Source organism: Thermobia domestica, unplaced genomic scaffold (assembly GCF_964235325.1).
Source record: "Thermobia domestica unplaced genomic scaffold, izTheDome1.hap1.1 HAP1_SCAFFOLD_491, whole genome shotgun sequence".
Classification (NCBI taxonomy): domain Eukaryota; kingdom Metazoa; phylum Arthropoda; class Insecta; order Zygentoma; family Lepismatidae; genus Thermobia; species Thermobia domestica.
In genome coordinates, this window is record NW_027656201.1 from 116115 (window position 1) to 139642 (window position 23528).

At 37.0% G+C, this 23528-nt stretch overlaps 1 protein-coding gene across 1 annotated transcript; it reads right to left on the bottom strand.

Annotated features, from left to right (window-relative positions):
• Positions 1-516: 516 nt before the first annotated feature.
• On the bottom strand, positions 517-21949 carry LOC145676984 (sn-1-specific diacylglycerol lipase ABHD11-like; the record flags this gene model as incomplete). The annotated part of the gene is given in 3 exon segments (XM_081747704.1): positions 517-1291; positions 9331-9512; positions 21782-21949. Coding segments are annotated over 3 exon segments (501 nt in total), but the record flags the coding sequence as incomplete, so codon positions are not given.
• Between the last annotated feature and the right edge of the window lie 1579 nt (positions 21950-23528).

Genomic DNA, 23528 nt, shown 5'->3' on the forward strand with positions numbered 1-23528 from the left:
AATCAAAGACAACATTTGTGTGTGCGGGACGGAGTTGAAGTGACCAGTTACCTTCCCCAAGTTTAGGTTAAAAAAATAATCACGAGATTGTTTATAAATTAAAAACAAGCAATAGTATTACGTGAATGCAATGTAGTTTGGTTTGTATAGCGTGATATTTTCTCAACTAATTGAAACCTGAAGTGATAGATTTTCTACCATTTCCGGTTTTAGTAAAATTAGAGTGGAGATGGAATATATTCTTGGGACGTTTAACTGATTCCAGAAAACTTCTTCTCGCTATCTATTACAGGTTTTACTCTCTAGCGATCAACGTTAAAGCCGGATGTGGTTGATTTCTCCCACTTCCGGTTTGAAAAGGGAGTTAAGAGAGAAGATTGTACCTATAACAGAGCTACAATGACTGTCGTTCAACTAACTCTATATAATAGCATTGTGGTTTCTAACTTGAATGTATCTATAAAGGGTACATGCATAACTAAGTTGGTTTTGAGATCAATAAAAAAAAGAACGACATGTATTGAAAATAAATAAATCTATTGACACAACAATCAACAAATGAAAACACAATAAATCATTATATATTCCCTATAATTTTCACAGAGACATCTGTAAATATATATATACTTTTTTCCTCTGTGTGTGTGGGGGGGGGGGGCATTCCATCCATGTTTAATTTATTTTATTTTAACTTATGTTTCAATCGTATTGATTGCATTCATCGTCAGAATCAAAGACAGAGTAGAATTCTGACGATGAACACAGTCAGTGTGTCTAAAACATAACTTACGTAAAATAAAATAAATAAAACATGGAAGGAATACAAATAAAAAAAGACAATTTAATTACAATAAATCATTGTTTAAAAAAAAAAACTATACAACCAAAGAAATGTACAAACGTTCATACATAATATTAATAAAAACATTTTATTTCCAAGGACAAACAGTCTACCTTATTCCATTAAGTCGTACATTTTTACCACATTAACGTCTTCTAGATGCACTATTGTAAAACTTGCCATGCCCATAATATGAAGGCGGCAAAAGTAATTGCCACTATACTGAAGGCAAAATATCAACATACAATGCTAGGATTCACAACTGTCAATACATAAATATTTATTGCTTCGTTTATTCCTCATGACCCACTCTGGCTTTCACTAAGAAATTTACACGTAATCTCAAGGAATTCAGCTGGTTTCTCTGAGTGGAGATAATGTCCTGTATCATCAATATATTCAAATTCGGCGCTAGGAAACAGCTTTTGGATTTCCGGTTCATCACTTTTACTGAAAACAAACGAAAAATATAATTATTAGACAAAAAGAGTTGCACAGAGAACAAAAATTGGCAAATACTATTGTTATAATAAGTTGTGTAGCAAAGTGCGCAGAGAATGTTGATGACTCTGATTAAAAAACTGAATAGGACACTATATATGTAAGCAAGTTTTGGTAATGTGCTATTGAATGATTAGAAGCAAGATGAAAGATTGTATATGTTGATAGGTGACTCAATGGCCGTCCATCGGTTGTCAGCAGGCTGAGATGTTCACTGTAACACAAAATGTCTCGCGGAGTTATACAATGGATATGAATCACATCTAACATCACCCAGTGATGAGATATATATCACTTCTCTGCTTGAAAAAAGCAGATCCGCCATATCAAGAGAGCTGCATGCAAACGTTGTTGCTGACACCGGATAGGGCTTGCAGACGACTATACAGAGTGTTTCAAAACAACACCAACAACGTTTGGAAGGTGATTCCTGACACCAAGATACGACAGAAAGTATAGATCAACCTGGGTGCAGAAGAAATCCATCATTTCAGAGTTACAGGCTGCCGCAAACATGAATAAATAAATAAATAAATAAATAAAATATAAAAAAATAAAGGTCCATAGCTCCAATGCTATGGCACCTATCGCAGTCGGGTCAAGACTTCACTTAGGAACTAGTACGTGCCCTATCCAAATATCCATATTTCAGAATCCGGCGGTACTTCCGCAACAATTTTCATAGAAGGAGTTTGGCTACAGGCATATAATTTGAAGTACTCACAAACTATACAACCAAAGGAAGGATTGTTTCAAGCATATGAATTCAACCTACGAGCACTGAAAGTTAGCAGACCTATTGATAAGACCTGATTTTACAAGACCAGTGATTTTCGACGAAGGTTGGTCTGGTGAGAAACAGGGACAAGTTATCATATGCAAGAAAACTCGTAACAATAATATGAATGTACCGGTGTGCATGTGTTAGTGTATCACTTAATAACCTGAACTTTAAGTGCTACAATATGGAAGAACATATCACTGTGACAAGCTCACAAAATAGGAATATCTCAGATCGTTATGTTAGACCTTTTGCACATAAAAGGAGGTAAAAGATTCATTTTACAAAACAATAATATCAATTTCCACACAGCATATGTAATCTGCCTATACTGTGAGAAACAGCATGCCCGAAGAATGAAGTGGCCAACACACACTGTTCCCAGATCATAATCCTATCAAGTATATATCGAATGCTCTGGACACCTTGCTGGCACTAACTCCCTTTCACGAAGCGTGCAGAGTGTTGGAGTACTCTACGTAACAAGTGACTTACAATTTTATCAGTGGAGCTCATTTGTATCTTTATTAAACATCACAGAGCGTTATTACGATGTAAGTACTGTTATATGCAGTTATCATATTTCCTACAACCACCAGACGGCAGACATTATGTATACCCTTAATAACGACCAGTTTGTGGGCCTGGTTCGTGAAGTAGATATTTCTCTGCAAAAATGCTTCACGGAAAATACAAGTTCAGTTGAACGTAAGGTTTGTGTATCAGCCATTTTTTTTATTTTCTACTATCTAATCATAATTTATTTCTTAATTTTATTAAAATGCAGTGAAGTTACCAGTTTCTTTTTTGTTTATTTCCACAGTTACTGTCTTTTACGCTAACATGTCAATGATCAGCCCACATTTCAAACAGTAACTTCATTCACTTATGTTGTGAGTTCAGGTAAATGGCAACGTTGCATTTTCATTTAACATTGGGCACATAAAGAGTATACAGTCCAAAAGACTCGTCCGATTTAAAACATTCATTCACTTTAGATTGAAAACATCATATTTTAAGACGGTTTCCCCTCTTACATTTTGTTGTAACTCTGATAATAACAGTTACCCTATGTCAGGGAACTTTTGAGACACTCCTTCTCTCTATACATATTCTTTACGGGGTTTACAGCTTCAATCACTTATAATTCTTTATTGGAACCACATACAGACTTGCTTTACATGTCATTATACAGCAAAACACTTCAATTTTTTGGTGACAAATCCATTATGGCTCAATGTGTGCACCTGCGGTCATCCTGGATACATCCCGACGAAAGTCGATTTCCTACCAAACAGTAGCCAGCATTTCGGGGGTAACGTCCGCGATGGCTGTTGTGATGCGAAGTTTCAGTTAATTAACATTATCAGGTAGGGGAGGGGTGTACACCTTATACTTCACAAACCCCCACAGAAAGAAGTGGCGTGTAATCTGGAGACCAATGGCGGTCACGCAATTGGTCCACCAGAACCTATCGACTTATCTGGGAAACGCTGATCAAGAAATTCTCTTACGTCTATCAGGTAGTGCAGTGGAGCGCCATCCTGTTGCCACCATAAGTGGCCATCGTGGTCGTCATCATTTAACTGGGGAACAAAGAAGTTTTGGAGCATTTCAAGATAGGCGATGCCGGTGATGGTGCTCTCAGCAAAGAAGAATGGTCCATACACTTTTGCTCTGGAAACAGCGCAAAACCCGTTCACTTTGGGGCTGTCACGAACCAGCTCCACGTGCGCATGTGGATTTTCCGTGTCCCAAATACGACAATTGTATGTGTTGACTCGGCCGGAAAGGCGAAAAGTTGATTCGTCACTGAATACCACATTGTTCAAAATTGACTCATCACCACTAATGTAATCCAACATGGCAACAAAGAATTCATGTCGGGTATGTTTATCCGCTTCACTCAGTGCTTGAAGGACAATCTGTATGGCTTCATGGAGAAACGTCTACGCAATACATGCCAAACAGTGGTCTGAGGGATACCAGGTTCTTGTGATGCACGTCGTGTAGATTTTCGAGGACCGCGGACAAAACTCTCCCTAACTGCTTTCACTACATCGTCAGTCGCAGGTGAGCGCCCTGGAGCCTTTGTGTGTCGCACAGAACAAACTATTTCAACAAATGTCTGGTGGTTCCTTCCGTATTGTGTGCGAGACTTACGCTGTACACTCGTTGCTGACTTCGTTATTTCAAACCAAAACACGAACTTAGCTCTTTTCGCACCAATGAAAGTCCATTTTCAACGACTAATCGGTGGCGACGCGTGTGGTCAACTCCCCAACTACTCACTACGTGAGTTAAATTTGAAGTGTTTTGCACCATAGTGACATATAAACCAAGTCTGTATGTGGTTCCAATAAAGAATTCTAACTGATTGAAGTTGTAAACCATATAAAGAATCGCTCTGTATATATTTTGGGGGTTTATCAAACAGCCCTTTTAAGGACCATCTAATCAATACTGACTGCAACTTTTGATTGTGTTAAGATAGAAATTGCACATAATAAGGTAAAATGAAAAGCAGAACCAAGTAAGTGAGAGGGAATTGTATACGAGAACCCTTTATTTAAAGCTCAACATTCTTCCTCTACTCTATATGCGTTTATAAGTTTTATATATAAAATGTATAGTAAAACTCTAAGCTTCGGAAACATTTAAAAGCTGGTTTCATGAAAGATATTTTGTCATAACTTTATGAAATAGGAATAAAACAACTGCTATTAGGAGTACAACCACCATCCTAATAATAATGTAGCTACGAAAATTGCGGAAAGAATTCTCTGACTTTTCCTGGATTTCTCGAACATTTTTTGAAATTTTCCCTGATATGTAATTAGATACACAGACTGTTCCAGAAAAAGATCTAGGAATAGCAACTATGATACACAAGAAATACAATTTCCCTAATCAATTAGAATAATGAATAATATAAAAAATAAATACAACGTATTTTATTACGAAATTACGCACTTACCTAATTGAAATTCCTGCACAAAGCAAGAAATTAAATATGTTTTCTGAAATTTTAATTTTCAACTTAAGTCACATGATGAAAGTTTCGATATATATGAAAGGAAAAAGTCACACTGTGACACTCACATCGGAAAAGGGTGGGTGTATGTACATAAAAGTGGCTGCGGTATATTAACGACATATCTTTAGAAAAAAAAATCAATAGTATTATGGAATTCATATCACTTCAAATATTTTTATTTGCTCATCAATATTGCACAAATCTTCCATTATTTTACTCTTAGCTTCATGCTCGTTCAGAATGATCTTTATTTTCCTATCTTCAGCTTCTTCTTTTTGCTTCTTTTCTTCTTTCTCTTATTGATTTATTGCTTCTGCAAAACCACTATGAGCATTGTGAACATTTCGTGCATAATAAATCATGGATATGTTTATGGTTTGTTTTTTAAGACCATCAGAAGAAGCCAGTGAATCGTGCTTAATTAATTAATGCGTGCCACAAAAGTTTGTTTTTTTAAATTAAAAGGTTGTTATTTTGGCATTGTTTCTGCACACAATCGGCTATACATTTCTAAGTTTCCTGGAGTGAAACTTCTATATTACCTTTCAGAACATTTTTGTAAGCCAGGGTCGTAACTTGTAGGGAGGAGGACAACTGCTCCCCTGTTCGAAGAGGCCCCACTTTAAGACAAAATTTTCTTACTCCATATACGATACGAACATGAAATTGTAAATGAAGCATTAAACAGGTTCACTACATTACATATACAAAACAGCACACAAAAGGTAAATAAAACATGAGTCGTGGGCCCATTTCAGTATTAAAAAAAAAGTCTACTATTAGGGGCCCTAGAAATAATATTTATTCGTATGGCTTTGAGATTTGTCAATATTATCCCCTTAATTAATTTGTCATGTATGGAACGGGCCCAGAGGCATGCGGGAGGGCCCACTGGCTACGGGGGGCCTACAGAGAGTAAGAGAAAGATGGAAAGAAGGGGCTTATTTTCGAATATTGGGGGAGAGCCCAAAACAACGTTTTCTAGGGGGACCTAAATATTAATGCTTCGTCCTCTCCCCAGAAAAATCTAAGTTACAGTGCTGTTATAAGCTGAGATAGACCTTTCAACGGAACAAGATATGATGGGCATATATATTTCATTAATGCCGCTGTCGTAATTTTCAAAAGTAGTTTGACTTTTATGTAAATTTGCAAAAAAGCCTAAATATTTCCTTGAAAGGCTCCGCTTAATATTATTAAGTTACAATTCCTTTTTAGCCTATTTGAGGTTCAATAACATTTATATTTTCGGATACAGTGAACATGAAACGAAAAATATGCACAAATTTTGATAATCTTTAGTCACAGAAGCGACCGAACACGGTTGTGATCGCTATCTAAATATTGCAATACATTGTATTCGCCTACCCTGTTCCATGTACTTTTCTCATTCATGACTATACAAAACATTTTAAGTCGAAAATCATTTTTCAATATATTATTTTATTTCGTATGAAAAAAGTGAAAAACCAGGAATACAAAACAGTGCATTTTCTTTTCTTGCTATACTTTGGACAATAGATTCTTCCTTTGTGAAAAGGAAGCATATGTCTCATAAGAATATTGTCACCTAAGAAAACCAAAAGTAACTGAGTTCCCATTTAATTAAAGAATAAATACTTCCTTTATTGTGAATTGACCATCAATGCAATTCTTTGTTTCACTTTTTTTTTTTTTTTTTTTTTTTAATCCAGATACGCAAACGCTAGGTAGTCTCTTGGATTTCACGGTTACCAGTTAGTGTTTAATTTAACTAAATTATTTTATATAGAATTTGCATATTAATCTTACTGACTTTTATTACAATTTCACTGAAGTGAGTTAGCCACGCTTCACGTCAGAACATCGGAGACTCTTGTTCCTACGAGTAGCTCGTTCTTATCACTTGGAGTTGCCAAGACACTACGTATTCATCGAAATACATTACGCATAAAGAAACTGATGGGCAGTGATTTTTCTACATAAGTATTTAACAAAATTCACTGGCAACACAACGAAAGTTGTTCTCACGCGCTCGGTCAAAGACTTGGAAGTGTTGGGAATTACATTTTTCTTATTCAGTGTGGGATTAAACTTCAGTGGAATAACTTCGTTCGAGTTGTAAACTCAATTACATTACTCAATATACAACAAAAGTGCACGTTTCATTATATAGTAAAAAGTGCCAAAGTAACAGCTTTTTCACATACCGCATTTTCAATGTAACAAAACACATTATTGAACTAAATGTTTTGAGTTTACAAAATATTTTAGTGGATCATTGAGCTGTGCAGCCTAAGTCAATTTACAGGGTATTTTATCTTTTATGTGAGCTAATAGGATTATGCAGACCGTAGATTTCAATATAACAGATCCTATATAATGTTGCGAATCTATTCATGGATCATCTTGGAGGACCAGCGGCGCAAATCTGTCTTCAACATTGGGGGGGGGGGGGAGGAGACCGTTTTTTCTTATTTATTTTTTTTAATAAAGCGATGTTCAAAATATTTATGAAGTAGAAAAACAATGCTGCAGAGGATCAGGGGAGCAGAGTGGTCTTTAACACTGAAAGGCGGGCAGATTTCAAGCTTATTCTGGGGAGGGGGAGATAAGACTCATATTACGGTAGATGAATCTGATTTCTGAGGTGAACTTGTTATATATATGGCGATATAAATGAAGCGGCAGTCGGACACAAATCATCACATTTCTCCCCCAAAAAACACATTTCAAATCGGATTATTGGAAGACGGGGCATGTCCCCCTCATCCTCTTTGGATTTGCGCCATTGTGAAGGATAAATCTGATTGAAGCATTGCATTATTCCATTTTCCTCCCACTTCTCTAGTGTAAAGTGAAATATATGATAATCGCAAGCTAATGTACGTGTTTGAGTATAAGGGAAAGAAATTATAAAGGTAATAGAAATTGTGCGATTATCTGTTTCATATCAATATCTTACGTCATAGTTTCTATTAAAATAAAAAGACATAGTCAAAGTGTTTTATGTGATGCGTTTTGTGTTATATCCTAATATCTGAAGAGACGCAATAAACGGAAACAAACAGATGAATTTTATCTTTTATTTAACGTATAGATGTTTATATTCTTGATTTCTTTGAAGCATGCACATACTTTTTCAAGTAAACAAAAGCATGTCTATTTGAAAGAAAAAAAATATCATAGCCCTTCAATGCGAATAAATCGCCTATTTTGGTATTTTGAAGTCTCGTTAACGAATGTTCGAACCGAATCACGAACCACTCATCTAGTCCAAGGAATTCAGTCTGTACCAAGTGTAAGCCCCTCTAAAAACGTTTACAAATTAATGCCAGCCCAAATAAGGATCAACAGACATCCTTATCTATTGCAATGTATCTACCTGATTAATGTATCTAATCTAGTGCCGTAAAAATCAGATTAAAAAAAAAAATAGTGACTTTTGTATACCAACAAAACTATTTAAATTATGGAGGGAAACATATATATTAACAACAGTGTGAAAACGTTTGGTGTCAGTTATACAATTTTGATTAGGGGGTCTATAGTACGTAAGGTATAACGTGGTTAGCTTCCCGCAAAAAGTTGTAGTGACGTTTATGGGGAGTTGCCAGCTTGGTTACTCATGGCTCGCTGAGCGCGGTGAATGGTGAGTAGTGATTGGCTGTCCTCTTACCACACCCCCAGTGACGAGCAGGTCCAAGTGTGGGAAGCCAACGACCTTATACCTTCTGGACTTTACTGGTTAGAGCGTTGGACTCACGTTTGCGTGGTCCAGGGTTCGATTCCCGGCTGGTGCTTCCCAATTTTCGGTGTCCACCTAGTGTCGTGAGGCAAACTGGGGAATCATGTGAATAAAAGACTTGACGGCCATTAGGTCCAGAAAGCTCCTGATGCGCCTGTTAGAGACAGGGTGACGCAGCGCACTGACTACGTGTTCGTCACTGGCCGGACCGTAGTTCAACCGGTCGCTAACAGATGGAGTGTCTCAGGCCCATAAGTGATGTCATGCCAGTGGTTAGTGGTTATACAATTTTGATTAGTTTAAAAGATGTAATTTGTGTACATCTCACTTTAATGTTCTAGATATAAATTCTATCATGTATTTCATTACCTACACGTGATCTACAAGATTTATAAATACTTTAATGATTGAAAATTCGAAACGTGTGACAAATAACCACATACCTGAGATAAGTTGATAACTCTCCTCCAACGAAGAGCGTTGGTCCATCGAAAGTTCTTGATATTCGTGGGAAATCCACTAAGTCGGGAAGGGACTTAATCACTGCATCCAAATTAAGTCTCCATTTAAATTCACCGTCTACTTCTATAAGATTCATAAGTATGAACTGTCTTTCATAAGGTTCCTAAAGAAAAACATCAGTGAAATATTGCATCTTGTATGTATCAACAAAAGATAAAAAAGAAAAGAAAAGATACTAGACAAAATAATATAGGGTCATTCCACGTCAGTTCATCCAGGCCATGTCACCCACCGACTCGGAATTTGATGATATTTGGTACACTTGATCTACAACCACCAAAACTAACTTGTGCAAAATTTCAAAGTTCTCGCTCAACCCGTTCCTATGTTATGGTCCATCAAAGTTTGGACATGGTAGGCAAAAATTTCTACTTGCGACAGCCGGAAATGGTGCATCGAGGTTTAAAATTTCCCTCATAACATGCTGGTATGAATCCTTTGAGACAACAAACCTATCCATTCTTATGCAGAATTGTCTGTAGATTTCAAATCTGTGGTCAGATTTGCCATATCATCAACCTAAAGTGCACTTTTGTACAAAAAACTGGTAAAAAGTATGCTTGAAAAACAAGCCTCAACTAGAAGTACAAAAATGGCTCTATTTCAAAAAGTACCAAATTCACAGAAATAATTCCTGGATATTCTGAAAGAGGATGAAATTTCCTATAAAATGAAGTGAAAATCGTTTTGGGTATTTGACTTATTGCTAAAGAAGAAATAAAAATGCAGTTTTATACAATGTGCAGGTAATTGTAATATTTTCTAGCACTCAAACACACTTACATAGGCCTATACATTTCATTTTTTTGGCAACAGTTTTCCATTTCTGTTCAATTAATAATTTACATTTATTACTCAGTTGGTATTGCCTACCAGTACGAGTAAATGGAGTCTTAATAACAGATAAAATGTGCTGTACTGGGACCCAACATGTGTCAGCTCTGCTAGGCCAATAAAAGGATGCTGCAGGTCCAGCTGGGTGCATGAATTTTATATTTATATCCGCATTGTCAGCATCTACTTCTACTACTAATCCGACATACCAGTTATTATCATAGATGCATGCTACAAAGCAATTAACTTTGATGTCCTGGCAAGCCAACTTTTCCAACTGATCATATCCTGGTGCAAAGTTAAATTCTAAATCTGATGTTTCATCTGTACTCAATCGTCTTGCTGTTATAACTGTATTTGACAGTGGTACAAACTTATGAAAACCTCTTGTGCCTGCTACAGTCTGAGCAATCTGGAAACGATTTGCTAACACACTTCTTACATTGTTAATCTCAGCTTCAGGTAGATAAAAAAAAATGTAATTTTCGACAACTGACGCTTGCAAAAGTCATACATTTGTTTTGGATTTGTTATCTGGTTTTGAAATGGCCTCTACAGATTTGCCTTTGTAACACATCGTTTCACACTGCCACCAATCCCATCGCAAGGTGACTTGCCATGGCTGGTGGCAAAGAAAGACCAACAAGCAAATATGCCAAAGTCTTCGAGATGATGGCACAGATTTAAAAAGCTCTTACAGTTCTTATATTGTGCAGTACACCCATCTGTTACATATTCGACCCTTTTAATATGTGGATATTTACTCTTTAAGAACGACATGGTTTCAGATTGGACTTTATACACAAAAGGCACATCATGATGTAAGACATCAGATAAAAAATATATAGATTTTTCAGTTAAACGGTTAGTTTCAATAAAATAAAGTACAACAGGGTGTAAGGAACTTGACACATGACTCCAATGGTAAGTCTGTATCTCATTTTGCAATATAAAATCATAATTCTCTGCAAAGTCCATCAATATAATGGCTTCATCATGAGAGAGATTTTATTTACGTTCCTTTAGGTAAGTTGCCTGCCTCTTAGCAATGAAAGAATGAGGTATTAATCCTTAGAGCTTCTGAACAAAATGATCAATGAATTCTGGAATTGGTAGTGTTCTTTCTACTAACTGACTACGATCGACATTGACCCACTCTGCAAAGCTTACCTGCTCGTCATCCCAGTACTCCTCGATTTTGTTTTGGAGAAATTCTGTTATTTTACTGCTATCCTGGGGACATTTCACACACATTCCTAACATACAATTTCTATTACTTTTATCACACACCATCAGTGAAATTGTATGATCAAGATCTTCCTTTTTTAAACTAATGGCATGCAACAATAAATCCACATTTTGATGAGTAGTACACACACAGACACTGTGTGTACCTGTTGAACCTGCAATAACACACCATTTAGGCCTTAATAAGCAGAATTTGGAAAACCCAATTTTAATATCAGGATGTTTTTCTTTAAAAGCAACGTAAAGCTCACTTAGATTGCACAATATTAGTCGTTTTTGCATGTGGAGATTTCTTTTAACACTCACAAAATCTTTTCTTCCAGGAAGTATCCGACTAAATTCATCATCTTGATAGAAATTTTGAACTAAAGTTACAGTTTCTTCAGGTAGCCTTTTCCCTAATCTGTGTTCTGGTAAGGAGCATATACCCTTGCTTTTACTTAATGCCTTAGCCTGCCTAACCATGTATTCACTAACATTAAAAACATCAGACACTTTTTTGCGGGACCATGACTCTGGAGCAATAGTGAGAATTTGAAGTTTTTCACGTCTATTTGCTATTGCTATCTTCTGCTTCATTAACAGAACTAAGCGATCCAGGTCTGCTGCTTTTTCTTTTACTTCATTTGCACTGGTTCTTAAGTCCGAATCACTGGTGTCAGATAACAAGTGTTCTGTGTCATCAAGCTGTAAACTGCGTTTCATTGTTAACTTCGCTGCTTCGTGCATCACTTTAATTTTTTTTACGCCCAACTGCTACACGTTGATGTGCAGGAACAGCATGCAGTTTTAAAGGTGAAAGACCTAAATGTGTTAAACTTGCATCAAGCTTTGCTTTTTCTTCTTCCACTGCAGTTTCTCTTGTATCCGGATCAAATTTGAATTCGCTGTCTGAACTTTTGTGTGGAGATGCTGACTCTAGGGTGTCTGAAGACGATTTCCCTTGTTTGACAGTAGCGATTTCCTTCTCCACTCTTTTGCGGCAGTTGGAGCACATTTTCTGGCCTGGGATAACGATAATGATGTTTCCTGACGGTTTTAGCAAGTTCCAGCGTCACTGTTCGCAAATCACGTCGCACTATTTTCTTGTGCCTCGTTAAAGGATCACAACATTTCTTGTGAGCTAGTCCATAGTGGTGCAAATACCACTGTTTATGATGAAAACAAATAGTCAGGATCTCATTGGTACCTTGTAATTTAGACCTCCACAAAATAAGTTCAATTTCACTCTCTGCGAAAGTTTCATTATTAACTGGCAGAATTTCTTTCGTAGAACCATATGTAGTCTGGTGGCATTTTGAGTCTGGATGTGCACAACCTATGCTGCAAGGAGGTAGATCAATCTCAGTAACTTCAGATGAACCTTCACCTTCCATTTTAATCCTAAAAATGAAATCAGAAAATAATTAATTAATTAATTACTGTATACATTAGTTAATAAATTTATAAACGTTAGTAATTACAAATCGCAATATTGCAAATTATGCAGCCAATGATGCTATTCTGTAATTCAAAATGTGTCACAAACTATGAAACTTTTGCTTTTCAAATTCTCTCCTTTGTTCACCCAGGGTACTTCTAATTGCTGCCACATAGTAACAGCCATGTCAACTTAAAGAGGCAGGAGGAAAATTTCAACAATTCTTTTCATTCATTTTGACAGTTTTGAATGTAGTACATCACATACTCAAATACCCAACACGATTTTTACATCGTTGTATAGGAAATTTCATCCTCTCTCAGAATATCTAGGAATTATTTCTGTGAATTTGGTACTTTTTGAAATAGAGCGATTTTTGTACTTCTAGTTGAGACTAATTTTTCAAGTATACCTTTTACTAATTTTTTGTACAAAAGTGCACTTTAGGTTAATGATATGGCAAATCTGACCACAGATTTGAAATTTACAGACAATTCTGCATAAGAATGGATAGGTTTGTTGTCTCAAAGGATTCATACCAGCATGTTATGAGGGAAATTTTAAACCTCGATGCACCATTTCCCGCTGTCGCGAGTAGAATTTTGTGCCTACCATGTCCAAATTTTGATGGACCATAACATAGGAACGGGTTGAGCAAGAACTCTGAAATTTTGCACAAGTTAGTTTTAGTGGTTGTAGACCAAGTGTACCAAATATCATTAAAATCTGAGTCGGTGGGTGACATTTCGGTTTTTTGCTGGATGAACTGACGTGGAATGACCCTATAGCTAATACAAATAGAAACACTACACAAAATAATACAGCTAATACATATAAAATCACTAGACAAAATAATACAGCTAATATATATAAAATCACTACACAAAATAATACAGCTAATACATATAAAATCACTAGACAAAACAATACAGCTAATACATATAAAATCACTAGACAATAATATAGCTAATACATATAAAATCACTAGACAAAATAATACAGCTAATACATATAAAATCACTAGACAAAATAATATACAGTAGCTAATACATATAGAGTCATTACACAAAATAATACAGCAAATACATATAGAATCATAAACATAACTAGTGATGCTGTTCATTATAGAAGTGACTGACCTTCTCTCTTCTCTCACTAATTCAACCTCAAACTATACAATTAAGTCTTTAATCTCGGACAAAACATACTTAAAAAAAAAAAAATAAATAAAAAAATAAAAAAAAAAAAAATGAGTATTTTATGAAATTTCTACGGAATACTTTATTTACAATTGACAGAATGCATTTATCTCTTTTGAGTATAGACTCATTTCAACCTAGAGTATTGGAATCTTCAGAAACATTACCATCATATTGCACCAAAATCGAAAGACATTTACGAAAGCTACTGTGGACTATACGAAATGCACACCAAAAGTACGAGCCTTACGTTCTAAAGTCTACATTTTTTGTTATTTTAGGAAAGCAACTGAGGCTTCGGAAACCTCCATCCTTCGTCTCTAAGCAATGCAGATTTTGTTTACTAGGTGGTGGCAGTTCAGTCACAGTCCTGAACGAGTAAGACATATTTCTGATACTGTCCCAGCGCATGGAATTTCGGTTGAAGAGCAACGGATAATTGTGAAATTCCTAACAGCAGCTGGACGTTGTGCAGTCGATATTTATCGTCAGTTCGAGAATGTGTGTATGTGTGGAGATAATGCTCTTGCAGAAAATACTGTTAGAAAGTGGGCGCCTAAGTTCAAAGTAGGGCGAACGTGTGCAGAGTTCTGGACATCCAAAAAATTCATCAACTGACGCTAACAAAACCAATATTGAAAATTTCATCACGGAAGATAGACGTGTCACCATGCAGGAGATTTGTGATACACTGAGGGAACAGTAAAATGAATAATTACAAACGAACTGGGCCTAAGGAAAGTTTCTTTTCGCTGGATTCCACGAATGCTTAATGACAATCAAAAAGAGGCAACGATTCAATCAAGTATTACAAATTTGATACACTTCAGGAAAGAGAGACGCAATCTCTTGGAAAGTGTTGTGATAATGGATGAATCACAGATTCCACTATTCAACCCAGAAACAAAAAGGCAATTGATGCAATGAAAACATACAGATTTACCATCCCCAAAAGTTTCGTCAAGTGGCATCCAATGAGAAGGTACTATACGCTATCTTTTGAGATTACCAAGAAGTGATATTGCTCCATCCTGTTCCAAAAGATCAGACAGTTACGGGCGAGCATTACCGTACACTTTTAGATACAGAATCTTTTCCAAAATTAACTGAGAAACGATCATGAATGGCAAATGACAATTTCATTTTTTATATGGATAATGCACTGCCACACCGTGCTAATGTTGTGCTCTCATTCTTGGCTGACCACGGTATTGAACTTTTGCCACACCCACTCTACTCGCTAGATTTAGCCCCGAGTGCTACTGATTGTTCGCAAACCTCAAGGATTCTCTTCGTGGACACCATTTTGCCAGTAGATCATTCCTGGGAAGTACTATTTTCTAATATCTGAAACATACGCCCACAAATGACTTTGCCACATGTACACAAAATGGACGGGGCGATGGCAACTGTGTATCACTAAAGAGGGAGAGTTTGCTGAAAAACAGACACAGGTTAGTTCCCCGTATTTTTATATTATTGGAAATTAGGATGAAATGACATACCTTTGGAATGCACTTTGTAATTTTGCAACCAGAGGAACGGGGAGAGGGAGGAATAAAGTGACTTGCGATTTTGACCAACTTCTACTACTAACACTGGAGATTGTGTGAAAGTCTCAAGAAAATATACACGAAAATTGAATTATGTTCACGAAAGTTATCATGAAACATATTTTTAAACTGAAAGGGGGAAACGAGTAAGTTCAGTCTCTCGTTTTCGATTGATTTTAAATTCAATGACGAGCGATGATTCTGTCTTAATAAATATGAGTCATGTTGCATCAAAATCAATAGGGTGAGTCAAAAGTTCCTTACCACCCCTTGTAAAATGAAAGTAAGTGCAGATAACCCGAATTAGTAATTTTAGGGACACGTTAGGTCGAGGGGAACCTTTATGGTGTGCGTCACGTGAACGACCGCTTCTTGTTGTCTACCATTTTTGAATCTTGCTCAAAAAATTTAAATGGGAATGGGGTCATCTGATATATGAAACAGAGCTAGAATTTTAAGAAAAACTTAATGGTGTAATCAGATTTAACATAACTGTAATAACTATAAAGTTATAATCACATGAAACTCCGATTACATCTTACAAAAAGTGTTCAATGTGCTGGACGTGTTGCGCTATGCATGTTTGGAGACGTGTCTCTCAAGCTGTATGAACACGGAGCAAAATCTCAAGTGTAATCTGTGCACATGCATAAGGTATCCATTGCTCTAAATGATCCAATTCCTGAGCTTTTCGCTATATGCTATTTATTGCCTTTAGGTGACCTCACTGGTAAAAGTCCAATGGCAATAAATCAGGTGATGTGGCAGACCATTCTACTTGCTCACGTCGACCAATCCATCGACCAGGAAACTGTTCATCCAGATATTGACGAACTTGTAGTCCATAATGAGGTGGCGCCCCATCATGTTGGTAAAATAAGAAAAAGTTGCCATCTTGATACGACACTGAGGAAAGAATGGTTGTTGTTCTAATATGTCTAAGTAATGCTCCGCAGCTAAGGTGTCAAGGATAACAAATGGGCCAATGATACGTGTCCCCCCAGATCACTCCCCACCCCATAATTTTCCCTGCACCAACCATTCTACACGGATCTGTCCATTTGGGGTTATTTGGATACCACTAGCGTAGATTTTGTTTGTTTACCTCCCCTGTAACATAGAAATTTGCTTCATCGGTGTGTAAATTTTGCATTGTCAAGTTGGGGTCCTTCCGCAATTGTTCTACTGCCTACTTACAAAACTACACTCTCCGATCTAGGTCATTCTCAGAAAGATGTTGCTGCAGTTGCAGCTTGTGAGGATGCCACTTATGCGTCGTTAACATCTAGCAAATGGAGGTTTGGCTGCCGTGGTATTCCAATGATAATCGGCGGGTGTTGCGCTGTGGAGACTTAATAAATGATGCGAGCACTGCCATAGTTGTGCCTTCGTGTGTAGCAGTTCTGCGCCTACCTGATTGTGGCCTGTCCTCGACTGTACCTGTCTCTTCCAACTTGGTCAATAACTGTGCTAGTGCAATATGCGAAACTGAAGCATGTTGAGGATGCCTTTAATCGAAATCACGAGCTACAGCACGGGCATTCCACCACCGCACATCTTGACGATCTCGATGCAGTCGGCTTTGACTAATGGTATGATTCAGCAATTGGAAATAAGAGATAAATTTGAGTTTCATGTGACTATAACTTCGTAGTTATTACAGTTATGTTATATCTGATTACACCATTGAGTTTTCCTTAAAATTTCAGACTTGTTTTATATATCATATGACACCCAATCCCACTTAAACTTTTTGAGCGAGATTCAAAATGGCGGTCGTTCACCTGACATTCGCCACAAAGGTTCCCCCTCAGCCTAACGTGTCTTTACAATGACTAATTCAGACTACCTACACACGTTTTCATTTTATAAGGAGTGGTAAGAGACTTTTGACCAGGGTTGGCTGGTTTAAACCAAGGTTTAAACCAGCTGTTTTTTTCAAGAAAAACCAACTGGTTTAAACCAAAAGACAAAAATATGTTCGTAAAAGTGTAAGTGTTTGTAAAATCTTGATGAACACACATTTGTGGGTTATCACGTTTCACTCCCTATATTATTCGTATTATATTCAGACCTAAATTCCCCAATCATTACTCAAAAAGATTATACTACAAAAGCAACTTTTTTTTACAAGTTTATAAATGTTTATTTTGTGATTTTTTTTGTAGTTGTTATTATTCTTATGTAATTGCAATCGAAGAAAACTTTTAAATATTGTTTCGTTTCAATGTTTACTATTGATAAAATACATCGAAAATGCCGTACTTTTTGTGTGTGTGCGTGTGTGGGGGGTCATACAGACCCCACGAGAGGCATTTAGTGAAATGAGAAGTATCTTTTGTATCTATTTATGTATAAATGAGTTTGAGCCAAAGTGGACTCAAATAATTCGTATCTTTATTCACTTTTCTTATTGATATGCAGATTAAGTCGGTGTATTTCTTTAATTTGGACCAATAAAAGTCGTTGTTAACTAACTTGAACTAAATTAGTTCTTCTGTACTCCGTAGTACTTTGAAATTGTTCATATGTAATTCTGTGTAATGGTTTCACTTGTGCAACTGTTTATCTTTTTGTCCTTCTGAAATGACTCTTGACAGTTATATTAAGAAGCATGTAAAGATCAGTACAACGTATTTTTTATCAGATTTCCTTCGTGAGTGAGTCGGCAGACGTATCGCATTTGTGGCCAATTAGTCCTGGTTCTGAGTTCAAATGGAGGACAATTTCTCTCCGATGTAACTCGAGAAGCGGTTTTTATTCCGCTTTAAGCTTATGTGATCCCTTCCAGCATAACCCGGTTGTTGCATAATAACATTAAGGCGAAACAAACTTATTTCTGTCCATATATGATATGAATATATGGAGCAAATCATTTAAACCATAAAAACCTGGTTTAAACCAAAAAAACCTGGTTTAAACCAAAAAAACCGTTTTTTTTGGTTTTTTTAAATAAAAACCATGGTTTTTGCCAACCCTGTTTTTGACTCACACTAAAATACATTTATTAAAGTTATCGTTGATTTTTTTTAATCGGTGGAAGAGGTATTCACTCTGCATTAGAGGTCTAAATTCACAGTTCACTTTTTACTCTTTTTAATCTCAAGCACTGAGAACTCTGTAAAAGATCCAAAATAGTTTTTTTTTTTTTTTTTTTTTTATGAAAGTTATATTTTTAAAATAGGTGGGTGGATGGAGACTTTTCACCTCGTTATTTTCAGTGATTTTAGCTCCATTTAGAGATATGATTTGGAAGCATCAAAGAAATTACATGATGAGTCAAAAGTCTTTGGATACCCTTTCAGTTTGAAATATGAGAGGAAAATGTGAAATGTATTAATTGGAAATAGTAGCGGGGACGAGGCACAACTTCTAGCTATCGTTTAATTGTTTCTTTTATATCATGTATGATTTGCATGTTATGAACAGTGAAAGATTGACAAGTCTCATTGTTATTCACAGAATCGTCTATTGCCGCAGATGATGATCTAACATGCCTCTGAAGAAATCATCTTAATATACCCTGAACGAATTTCCAGAATCATTACAGAGGATCATTACTTAGACAGACTTTGATATTGCAAAGCACGGTTGCATATTTCGAAAACCACAAAGTTCGGCACATTCGGAAACAATGCCATTGTGGAAGATACGGCACATAGTGGGCAACTGAAAACTGCCACCAATGAGGACCCGGCAATGATTCTAGTATCGTTTGCGAGGAGTCTCAAACGAAGACTTGTCATCTTTCTCTGAAATGTGGTATCAGCCAATCCTTCAGGGTCCAGATATTGCAACCCCGGCATGGTCAGTCCTCAAACTGGTCACCTTGACTAATTCTTCATGTTTGAACATTATTGTGCGGCTTGCGATAATGAAATCATTAACTCCTGTATCCTCTTCATTGAGCACGAGTCGACAAGACGTTGGACATAGGTGAAGGTGGTGATAGGATCCCCTACAGGGATAGACAGGCAGTCAGAACAGGCTTTCGGCTTCCCAAATGGGTCAATAACAGGGACCATTGAGCACGAGACTATGCGTGGTACCTAACTAAAATACCTTTGATGGTTGCGAGGCAGGGAATTGTAGCCGCTCCTATCGACGGAATGCGATTGGTACCTCCAAATGGGAATATCTGTATGATGTAGATGGACTCTATCACCCATTGATACTGGTAATGTACGGTGCATCTCTTCCCTAAAATGAGATAGGCAGGACTTAATATCCTCTCCTCCCTACCGGGGGAGAGAAACCTTTGGGATATCTCCCAAATGGGCGAGTAAGATATGCCCTTGGGTAAGGGAAGTGGGGTTGGGCGTCTGTGCGGTACTTCTTGGCACTTTTCGAACAAGTACGCAAGAAAGGGCCAGGATTCAAGCTCCACGGTTCATCCTGGGATTCCTAGTTTGGGTTGGACTCTGTCGGGCTTTGGTGATAAAGTGGGATTTGGTAATTTGGGGTTATGCTCTCCAAGGGAAAGAAGAGTTTCCCTTATAACGTTAGAGTGACGTCACTGCTCATGATGGTAGGCTTTCACTTGCTACGGGAGCTGAATTAGTTCGTAAGAGAAGATGATTGCTACACGCATTGGCAGTGACAATTCAGATATCGTATTAAGGGATCAGTCATAATTATAAGACTGGCCTGATATAAAGGTTACCCTCTGATGGTGACCAGAAAGTGGTAAACACTCACTTAACTTTGTCCAAATAGTGGATACTGGAATCACTGCATACCTATCACTGGAATCATTATAAGCTGAACATGCAACATAAATTAAATGAGAATGACTCAGATTGATGTGTAGAATTCTGGACGTAGGCTACGAACCAACACGAAACGGATTCCTTGGTTGGACGTGACATACTCTTCAGCCACGATTTTACTTCTGCTTGAATGAGGACATCAATCGGCATAATTGTCGGTATGGTCAGAGTAATCCGAACTGAGTTGATCCGAATAAGGAACATAGTCTTGTGTAGGTAATGGTGTTGTATGCCATACGGAATGCCGACACTATTGGTCTGTTTTTTCTTTATCGACACTACCTTAATGGCGCAGCAGTACCTGACGCTCTGCACGAACATGTGTTTCCTTCCCTTGTAAACCCAGAGGGCAACTTCCTTTCTTACTTTCAACACGATAGAGTCCCTTCCCACTAGGGTGTTGGTGTGCGCAAATTACTCTATGTAAAACTTCCATGGAAGTGGATTGATTGCCGTGATGCCTGGAATGTCCGTCCAGATCACCTGACCTCACACTATTTGATTTCTATCTGTGGAACCAACTTTGAAGCAGATAGCGTATTCTGAGAAACTCTGCAATATAAATTACCTATACGAACGCATTCAGCATTCGTTGGACAGCATTTCGCCGCACATTCTTCTACATATGCAGTAGGAGTAGATATGCGACTACAGTTATACATTAGACGGGGTATTCATAGATAGAGCGCGGCAACGGTGGCTCAGTGGTAGAACGTTCACCTCTGGTGCATGGTGTTTTGGGTTCGATCCCAGCTCGCGCCAAGTGAACTTTGTGGTAGACAAACATCGTGGGCGTGAGGTTTCTCGTGGTTCTCCCGTTTCCTTCCACTTTCTTCATTCTACCATTTCATTCATTTCTCATCATCACCGCCTCCTTTAGCCTAGCCGGTATATTCGTGGGACGTAAAACTTAAAGATTTCATTTATTTTATTTCATTAATAGAGCATGTGTAGCGTGCCGTTGGTAGGTGATCTTTCAACTTCCAATGTTCATAACATGCAAACCATACAAGATATGAAAAGAAACAATTACACCTATGAATTTCTGAGCAGACGTTGATCATACTTCATATGCGAAATGCCCCTTTCTCATCTGAAATTTCAAGTTTGCATTCAAGATGGCTGCCACAATCGCCATGTACCTTACATGCTGCGCCCCTCTCTCTACTAGTATCTCTCATTACAGATTTCATATTTTCCTCTTTGGTTTGAAAGTAAAAGGGTGTTCAAAAATGTTCGACCCGCCTTATATACACAATTTTGTATCCAAGTCAAACTGAGAAACGGGCACTCAGCTAAATCTTTATTATTTACACACACAGAAAAAGAACGATTGGAGAAGTACTTACAGGAAGACGTGTCGCCATCTGTTGATCTGCAAGCTTACGAGCTGATGACATGGGGATATTAGAATCAATTTTAACTTGCTTCATGGCATCACAAACTACTTTTAATCCTTCTGAGCCTTTAGATTTAGGTGCTATATCCACCACAACAAGCTTCTCTATTAAGGAAGGCTGAAAGGAAAAATAACACCATCACAGAATAAAAAATACAATCTTTCGCCGCCATGTTGTTTTAACAAAGCTGACAAAACGCATTTCCAATTAAAGGTCGCAAGTGGTTGTATTAGAGATGCTCTCTTGTAAACAAAGTTAATTAATTTATTTATTGAATTATGTTTTAATAAACTCTCACGCGTTTTTTTTTACATGTATATTTGATTAGTAATATTACAGTTATATACGTAAGTGCTGCAATTGTAGTACTAAATAATTTGCTAAATGCTAGTATCGAATATTCTGAGAAAAGAAGTTAAGAAAATTATGATTTTTTTTTTTTTTTTTTTTTTTTCAATTGATGAGTCAAGTAATTTCGCTACTTCCGCTCTCAATCTAAGAGCAAGGTTCCTCAAGTCATATTTTCAGTTCCAAGAGAGCGGTTCAATTGGTGAATGTTTCAATTTGCTTTCACGCAAATACATTTCCTCATCAGCAATTTGCTCTTTCTTCTTCTCAGTTCCTTCTTTCGGAAAATTAATCACAAATTGTAAGTCTTTTTTCACTATAATACAGGGTCCGTTCTGAAAGTATCCGAACTGTCACAATCGCGGCGCGAGAATCAGTCGAGGGTGCAGGTAAGCGGCACCAAGTGAGACCTTAACTTTCAAAACAAGACTCTCCTCAGTTGTCTGCGAGTAGCGGTGGAGGTGCTATCGCTCGTGTTGTGTACACTGGATTTAAAAACTTTCAAACATTAGTACAACATGTGGTGAGAAATATGTGGACAAAGAGAAAAGAAAGAAGACGGACAGTATAATATGAACTTGAGACATTTTGATGAAACTGAAATCTGAAAAACAAAGGAACATTCCTGGAAACACCCGGAACTAGTAAAACTTCACTTTTTATATGTTTAGTGTTTTATATTTATTAAGTGTGTGTGAATGTGAATGGTGATAGTTTAGTGCGACAACAAAACAAGGAGAAAGACAGAATAATATATATAAAGAAGAGAGGAGAACTACAGAACAAGTTCTAAAAAAAGAAAAAAAATCCATCAGTTGCTGTACTGTGTCCTTTGTCATGAATTTTCAATTTTACTTTTTCTCTTATATTATTTTATTTTAATTTCCAGGTGGCGGGATGGAACAAATGAGGAAATCCACCAAATCGACAAAGATGAAGAAGAAGGGAAAAAAATTACCTTCAGACAATTTAATGTATTACTCTATATTCTTTTTATCCTACAGGTTTTCTTTTCTTGTAAAAAAATGAAATAAAGTAAATTTAAAATATAATACAATAAAATAGTGAAAAAAGGGCTTGGTATAAATATTAGGCACCATGCTAATAGAAAAATACCTCATCTCAAGCTGCTGATATATAAAATAGCCCAAAGAATGAGAAAGAGATAAGAAAGTATTAGAGAGGGGACAAAGGCAGGAGGTAAGTAGCGTCTGCCATTAAGACCGTAAGAAATCGGCCAAGCCAGGGGAAAGTGAAGGCTGTTAAAAAATCCAAAACACTGAAACCACGTCGTGCCAAAAATTTGTATTTGGTGGATTTGGTGACAATGTAGCGCACTTTGGAACAG